Below are 8361 nucleotides of genomic sequence, written 5' to 3'. Positions count from 1 at the left end.
CCTCCCCAGCCAGGCTCGCCCATCGCCTGGCCCTGGCCCTGGCCCTGCCCTCCCCAGCCTGGCTCGCCCATCGCCTGGCCCTGGCCCTGGCCCTGCCCTCCCCAGCCTGGCTCGCCCCGCCCCTGGCCACATCTTTCTCAGCCTGCCCCACCCTTCCCCTGGCTCTGGCCAAGCCCTCTCCAGTTCACTGAACCCAGTTCCCAGTACTTATCCAACCCCTGCCTCATCATCCCTACAAACGGCATCCAAAAGCCCCACCCAGGCTAGATCTCCACAGAGCACGTCGAACCCTGAGGATGCTGACACCCCGGCTTTGATAGGTACGTGGGACTTATCTGATGCGGACTCTTGGATCCAGGGCCTTCTGGAGCCTCAGGCATCCTGACAGCCCTCTACAGGTCTTTAAGAAGCTGTTTAGCTCCATCTCCCTGGGAGTCTGCAGCTCAGCATGATGCCTTAATGTCATCATTCTGTCCCCAACCTTAGTTACCCATCTGACCCCGGAGCAGTGTCAAGTGGCCTCTGGACACATCCCCTGTGTAGTGAGAAGCAATTCAAAGGAAGCCTGTCAACAGGCTGGCTGCTGCTATGACAACACCAGAGCAATCCCTTGTTACTATGGCAACACAGGTACTACCATGTCCTGGATCCTACTCCTAGAATGGGATACAAGAAGAGACCTTTATAAACATGGGTGTGCATATAAAAAGAGACCTTTTGATAGGATGGCCCCAGCTTGTCTTATAAACATTGTCTCAGGGAACTATCCAGAGTCCTCCCTGTCAAGAGCTCAGCCACTAACTGAAAGGTTGGTGGTTCCAATCTACCCAGAGGTGCCTAGGAGGAATGGCCTAATGTTCTGAAATGTCAGTCATTGAAAACTCAGTTCTGATACACATGAAGCCACTATGAGCTATAACTGATGCCATGTTTTGGGATTTTGGATTTAGATGATAAATTATATGATGGCTCTATTCTGAAGCATAGTCCAGTTTTGGTAGTTTTCTTTCCTTTGATAGAGAGTGCTGGTAGGGTGGCCTGAAGGGAGTTGTGCTGCTGATAGAGAGGCAGCAAAGTCTCTAGAGGTTTGACTCAACCATCTGCTCCATGGGAGAAAGATGGGCAATTTCCTCCTGTGCAGTTTATAGCCTTTGAAAACCTGCTAGAGGATCAGCTATGAGTCTGTTCTGACTTGATAACAATGAGGGTTTGGTGCACCCCACCCCACCCTGGACTTGAGATACTAAATTGATAAGGGTTTGCTCAAGATGACAGACACAGGTGAAGAGAAGACCCCAGGTCTCCTAGCCCGATGCTGAGAGGCTGACAGTCACCCTGTCTGTCCCTTTGTCCCCTGGATGAATGCTTAGCCATCTGGCCCTGATCTCTCCCTGATCTGCTCTTGTCAGTTACTGCTCAGTGCTTCAGAGATGGACACATTGTCTTGGTGGTGTCCCAAGAAACAGCCTTGGCACACAGGATCACACTGGCCAATGTCCGCCTGGCCTATGCCCCCACCAGCAGCTGCCCCCCAGCCCAGAAGACGGCTGCGTTTGTGGTCTTCCATTTCCCTCTCACCCACTGTGGGACCACAGTCCAGGTAGGAGGGGGAACGAGGCTGGTGCCCAGTCCCACGCTAGGGGAGGGCCTCACCCAGCGCTGTCTCCACAGGTGGTCAGCAACCAACTCATCTATGGAAACCAGCTCGTGTCTGACATCGACATCCAAACGGGGCCCCGGGGCTCCATCACGAGGGACAGCAGCTTCCGGTGAGGGGAGCCCTCCCTGAACGGGCTGGGCTGTGGGCTGGGGTGTCTGGGAGCACAGAGTAACTTAAAGCAGGCTTTAGTGCAGACAGGGTTCAAATCCAAGCTGATACCTGGGCAAAACTACTTCCTCTTCCTCGTTTTCCAGCCACTAAATTAAAAGGCAAAAACAGAACAAAGTCTAGTTCCAACTCATGACAAACCAGAGTGTACAGAATAAAATACGCCCTATAGAAATTCCAAGTTTTCAGACGTAGAGCACCAGGCCTGCCTTCTAAGGTGCCTGAGTAGGTTTGAACTACCAGACTTTTGGTTAGTAGTCAGTCAAGTGCTTAAGTCTGTTCTGTGTAGACTTTGAACAGCTCCAGCTGGTGTGAAGGCTCTGACATCTCCCAGATGGCAGCTGGGAGCCATGAGGGGTTGGAACCCTGAGAACAAGGCTTTTATTCCTCAAACACACTTAGAACAACCAGCATGGCCTCTTCTGGGCCACAGAAAGAGGCTGAGGTGGTCTCTGATGTTAGAGGCTGTGGAGCCACAGATCAGGTGGGAAGATACTCCTTGAGGAAGCCCTGTGAGGGTGGGGGAGGGAGAAGCTGGAGCAAGAGCCCCCTCACCCACCCACCTAGGGACGCAGGTCAGCCGAGCCTGCTGACTCAGGGGGACCAGCCACCCTGGGAGCCCCCAAGAGACAGCAGGTGCCCCCAGGAGAATCTGTGCTCTTCACTCCAGCTGAGTCCCTACTGTCACTGTGACCAGGAACGAGCTGCCCGAGCTCGGCGTGTGATGGAGAAACCACGGCATCCAGTCGATTCTGACTCCCTCGGCCCTACGAGGCAGAGCAGACAGGCCCCATGGGGTTTCCTAAGCTGTAAGCTTTACAACTGCCACCTCTTCCCGTGGAGGAGGCAGTGGGCTCCCGTCACTGGCCCTACTGTTAAATAAGTGCTTAACTGCTGTGCCACCAGAGCTCCTGGAGACCACTGTCAATGTTAGGTGCCATCGAGCTGAGTATGACTCTCCGCGAGTGACCTCACGAAGAGATCTGAACCCTGGCTACCCTGTGCCATAATCTGACACGTGAGCCCATTGCTGCAGTCACTGTCACCTACCTGGCTGAGCGTCTTCGCTCCTTCGCTGTTCCTCCACTAATGACTTCTGGGCTGTGGAAATTCTGTGCAAGGCTTCCCATGAGGCGGGGCAGGTGTTGAAGCTAGTGTCTTAAAGGTCAGGTTCCTGCACGGTGAGGCTGGCTCATGCTTTCAGTTCTTAAATTTAAGAGCCGTGGGGTGATATAGAGTCCAACACAGCATGGCCAGGTGTGAAGAACGAGGGTGCGGAGGAGATGAGCAGGCACGGCCGTGAGGAAGTGGCAGAAGGGGCCTCAGAGGATGCAGAGGGCTTAGGATCTGAAGTCCTGGGGCGGCCAGAACAGAGCCACACATGTGTTGGTTCAGTTCTGGAGCCCATAGTCTGAAAGCCATTGAAAGGGCCAGATGCTTGTTGTTGGGTGCCATCTTTCAACTCCTAGCAACCTAAGTAACCGTATAACTGCCCTGGTTAAGTAACCGTATAACTGCCCTGGTTAAGTAACCGTATAACTGCCCTGGTTAAGTAACCGTATAACTGCTCTGGTTAAGTGCACCACTGTTTTTTTGTTGTTGTTGGTTTTTTTGTTTTGTTTTTTTTTTTTTTTACATATCAAGTCTTTTCTCTCATGAAGCTTATTTTTTATTTTGTGTGCGTGTACCGTCAGATCAGATCTGACTGGTACAGGAGGAGATCGCCCCTCCTTCCCCGGCAGAGCATCTGGTGGATTCAAACCGTGCGCCTCTGGGATTGTAGTAGCAGCTCCTTGCCACTAGGCCACCAGAGCTCCCCAAAGTACACCACTGTTAACGGAAAGGTCTGCAATTCAAACTACCACCTGCTCGAAGAGAAAAGACCTGACAGCCAGCTCCTAGGATTGCAGCCCAGGAAGCCCAAGGGGACAGTTCTACTTGTCCTGTGGGGTCACCAGGAGTCAGAATCCATGGACTAGATCCTTTTTTTAAAATTTTAATTTTTTTGTGTACCATCAAATTGGATCTGACTGGTACAGGAGATTGTCACTCCTTCTCCAGCAGAGCATCTGGTGGATTTGAACCGCACACCTCTAGGATTGCAGTGCAGCTTCTTGTCACTAGGCCACCAGAGCTTCTGGCAGGACCAAGCCTTCCTTGATGGCATCTTCACATGACCATCTTTCCTGTCTTCCCCTAAACACTACTGAGCCTGAATTAGGATGCACCCTATTCCTACATGACATCACGTTAACCGATCACATTGAAGACCCAGACACAGTCCTGTGTCCAGGTATCTGGGGTAGGAGCTGAGTATGACTTTGTGAGGACATGATCCATAGATTGCACAGCCCTCTGTCAGAAGGATAACTTCTCCAAGGACACCCAGCCCAGGCTGGACCCCAGGGTTCTGTCCTTCAACAGAGGCAAAGGCAGACGGAGTTTGGGGGCATGTCTTGGAGAGTACTTCCAGAGAATTTGGCCCAAGAAGGTTGGGGCCTGGGGGTGCAGCTTGGCCCTTAGACTGGAGATCATGGTCCTAAACACAGCAGCAGGCTTGAAGGCATTGTCTTGTGACCCCATTTAATCCATAGATATATAACCAGTCCTCAGCAGGAAGAGGTATTTCCATTTCACAGAAGAGGAAACTGAGGCTTAGCATAAACAACCTATTCCTATGGATGTTAAATAAGAGCTATTCCAGGTCTGTTGGAGGACCTAAAGATATCAACCCTCAAGGCAAACTGTCATCTTCCAGTAGCCACAGCAGATCCCAGAAGGGTCAGGCAACTTGCTCTCTATCCTGCTAGACCTCCTAGAACAGGGCCTGACAGCAGATTTGAATATCTGCAGAGAATGCAAAGGGGAAGTCCAGGAAGTCAGGTTGGGCAGAGCTGGGAGGAAAACTCCCCATCCACTTGAGCAGTGTGTGTTGCCATGGTAACCACTGCCTGCTGGACCACTTGCTGCTGTATCCAGTCAGGACCCAGCTTGTTAATTAACTGAGGTGCTGCTTCTGTCTTCTCTCCCTACCACCCCACACCGACCTCCAGGCTCCATATCCTCTGTATCTTCAAGGCCAGTGACTTTCTGCCTGTCCAAGCATTCGTCTTTCCGGCCCCACTGCTCAGCCCTGTCAACTTGCCCGGTCCGCTGCGCCTGGAGCTCCGGATTGCCAAGGGTATCATGCCACGTTCCCCACCCCCCCACCCCCAGCTTTCTGTCCCATCCCCGGTGCACAGCCACTGGGTTTCACATGCTGTCTCCCTGCAGACCAGACCTTCAGCTCCTACTACGGAGAGGATGACTACCCCGTCTCCAAGCTGCTCCGAGAGCCAGTCCACGTGGAGGTCCGGCTCCTGCAGAGGACAGACCCCCGCGTGGCCCTGGTGCTGCACCAGTGCTGGGCCGCGCCCGGCTCCAGCCCCTTCCAGCAGCCCCAGTGGCCCATCCTGGCAGACGGGTGAGGGGCATGTGTGCCGGAGCCGCCCCAGGGCACTGTCCCTGCCTGCCCACAGCTCGGAGGTCACCTTCATGCTTTCCTTCCCAGGTGCCCTTTTGATGGTGATGGCTACAGAACTCAGATGATGGCCGTGGACGGGGCACTACCCTTCCCATCTCACCGCCAGCGGTTCACTGTGGCCACCTTCGCCTTCCTGGACAAAGCCTCCCGCACTGCCCTCAGGGGACCAGTAAGGAAGGGCCCTATCTGAGTGTAGACAGGCTGACCCCCAACGCTTTCCACGTCCTGGAAGGGAGTACAGACCATTTGCCCCCAAGGGTGGACAAATGAGGGGCCATGGGTAGTGCCACCATTTAATCTGTGTAACTGTTAGCCAAAAGGTGGGAGGTTTGAGTCCACCTGGATGTGCACTGGAAGAAAGGCCTGGTGATCTCACATGTTCGAGGTCCTAAGACTCCATCACATCAGACTCGGGTCAGAGGGGACAAGGCCCGTCTCCCAGCAGCTCTTCAGACAGAGGGCTCGGAGGAGCAGGCTGAGGGTGGGGCTGTATGAGCAGAGCCCCGGGGTGGCAAGACTCCACTGCAGACGCACGTTACTCTGGGAAGCCACACACACAGGTGGCCCGTGCTTAGTCAGTGTGCGGCCTCAGTATCGGGTGGTCCTGGTCAACATGACCAGACTTCTCCTTGCCTGCGTGGCAGCAGCGGGCTCTGGCCTCCTGTCCTTGGTCCTGTGCCCCTGCTACAGCTTACCTGCCCAGTGGTTCGGGACCAGCTCAGCCCCTTAAAAAAAAAAAAAAAAAAAAAAAAAAACAGAAACAAAACTTTGACTCAGGTGAAAACATACCATGGAATATTAGTCTTCCATTCCACAGTTCATGCATCCTACGTTTCAGGACATTAACTACAATCACCAAAGTGTAACAGCACTCTACCCGCCCCCTCCCTGGCGTTCCTATTAGTACTTCTTAGCTTTGTGCAGGGACAAATGCCTTCCTCTGGCCTCTCCAGTGAGAATGTCCTATAGAGGGTTTACCCCAGTGGTGGTATGTTACCCTCTCTAGTGTCTGACTAGGAGCTAAATTACAGATGTGAGTTCAGGTCTAAGTTTGAAGAGCTACCATGGGCTACAGTCTCAGGGGTCCTACCAGGCTCCACTCCCCCACTTCTCAATTCTCTCCTCCCACCAGGTCTACTTCTTCTGCAGCGCATCTGCCTGCTACCCCTCGGGGCCGGAGACCTGCTTGACCACCTGTGACATCGGGGCTGCCAGTGAGTCTAGGGGGTGATCTCAGACTCCCTAAATTTCTGGCTTCTGGGCCACAGAAAGCTAGAAAGCTCTGACACACACACACACCCCCACCCTACCCCCACTCCTGCACAGGACGACGTCGGTTCTCAGGTGACCACGACACTGTCAAGCCCCAAGACATGGTGAGCTCTCCGGGGCTGGTGGCCTTTGAGGACCTCAGTGCACAGGAGCCTACCTTGGAGCCCACAGGTGAGAAGGCTAGTGTGTAATCCCCACAAGAGGGTCTGACAAAATGGGGCAACATGAGCCCAGTAAAGGCAGGAGATGGAGTGACTGAGTCAGGGAATGGAGTGCAGATGTGGGCCATTTAATCTGCAGACAGGCAGCTCAGGCCTGCTCTGTCTGTGGGAGTGTGTTGAAGGGGACCCACTTGGACTCAGAAGCCCTGGCCTGCTGTGTGTGTGGAGGTATGTTGAAGGGAACTAAGTCCTAGGAGCCTCTAAGTCTCGTGTCTCTGGCAGGCTCCAGCAGGAAGGCCGATCCCCAGCTGCTCGTCTGTCTGGTCCTGCCAGCGGCTGCCTTGGTCCTACTGATCGGCGTCTTCTCAGGCCTGAGGCACGTCTAGAGCCAGAAGCTCCAGGAAGCCAATAATGGGATACTAAGGCACAATAAACCATTGTTGGAAACTGCTGGAAATCAGTGTGATACTTACTGACAACAGGAACCCAATTCTTATGTCTTACACTTTGTCCCTGGGTCAGTTCTGACCTTAGAATCATGGCTTCCATCGCAAACACTAGATGTCAGCCCTAGGGTAGAGCCGGGTGTCCCCCAAGACAATGTGGGAGATGGCTTCTCAGCACAAGGAGACAGAGGGTGAAAACAAAGGGGTCAAAGAAGGCTCACCAGAGCTCCGACTGGACACCCTGCTGGTGGCCATCAGGCTAAGGGACCCAGAGTTCTCTGAGGCAAGAGAACTAAACGGAGTTGAAGGAGTTCATGGTGTCCGCTTTGAGTCCACTGCTGAAGCCTCCCAGCTAGATCTTTAACCACCAGCACCTCTCACCCACCCCCTAGGACCCGTCCACACTTGACAGAGGCTTAGCCCAGGGCGGCCAGCATGGAAATGGCCATCTGATGGGTTGGGGCTCATGCTGACCTGTCTGTGCTTCATGGGGGCTTGAATTTGTCTTGGCAGTGAAGATTTTTCCCAACTACCTATAGATTAGCCCAGGAAAGGATAACATTTTCGGGGCAAGGAAGTGTAGGAGTTAGGCCCCGGGGGGAAAGGAGAAGCCTGTGAGCTTGGCTTTAAGCGTCTTTCTGGGCTTGGAAAGAGCAGGCACAGCGGGAGTTGGAAAGCTTCCGGCTGAGGCCCCGTGGCCTTGACATTGCAGTCTCTGCTCCAGTCTGAGCCGTCTTCAGCTGCCCTTGACTCACGGAGGTCCCATTCACAGCAGAACAAAACTCTGCCCCGTGTTAGCCGTTCCTGCGATTTTTCAGAAGTGGTTCAACAGACCTTACTTCCTGGTCCATCTTAGTCCAGAAGCTCGGTGAATGGAGCAGGGTCAAGCATCATAGCAACGATCAAGTTTCCACTGAGAGGTGACTGTGCATAAGGTATCTGGTCAGGACTCGAACCCATCTCTCCTAGCAAAGGGGAGAGCTGCACTGCTCAGTGGCCATGTGCTACTTCTATCCTCAAGGAACAGGTTCAATATAATAACTATAGGGCCAGACTGAGAGTTACAACCATGGCTCTGCCTCTTACTGGCTGTGCAATAGCAGGTGAGCTACTGAACTTCCCGGGCTCCAC

At 53.6% G+C, this 8361-nt stretch overlaps 1 protein-coding gene across 1 annotated transcript in view; it reads left to right on the top strand.

Moving 5' to 3' along the window:
• ZP1 (zona pellucida glycoprotein 1 (sperm receptor)) overlaps positions 1–7260 on the top strand; it is an 11616-nt gene extending 4356 nt beyond the window's left edge. Inside the window, 9 exon segments of the mRNA XM_006899894.1 lie at positions 487–630; positions 1410–1600; positions 1672–1769; positions 4882–5009; positions 5102–5291; positions 5379–5520; positions 6484–6565; positions 6678–6794; positions 7067–7260. Of these exon segments, the coding sequence (XP_006899956.1) occupies positions 487–630; positions 1410–1600; positions 1672–1769; positions 4882–5009; positions 5102–5291; positions 5379–5520; positions 6484–6565; positions 6678–6794; positions 7067–7260 (1286 nt within the window).
• The last annotated feature ends 1101 nt before the right edge of the window (positions 7261–8361 follow it).

Source organism: Elephantulus edwardii, unplaced genomic scaffold (genome assembly GCF_000299155.1).
Source record: "Elephantulus edwardii isolate Elephantulus edwardi_28Jun2011 unplaced genomic scaffold, EleEdw1.0 scaffold00268, whole genome shotgun sequence".
NCBI classification, from domain to species: Eukaryota; Metazoa; Chordata; class Mammalia; order Macroscelidea; family Macroscelididae; genus Elephantulus; species Elephantulus edwardii.
The sequence above is the reverse complement of the archived record's forward strand: the minus strand, read 5'-3'. Positions and strand labels throughout refer to the sequence as shown.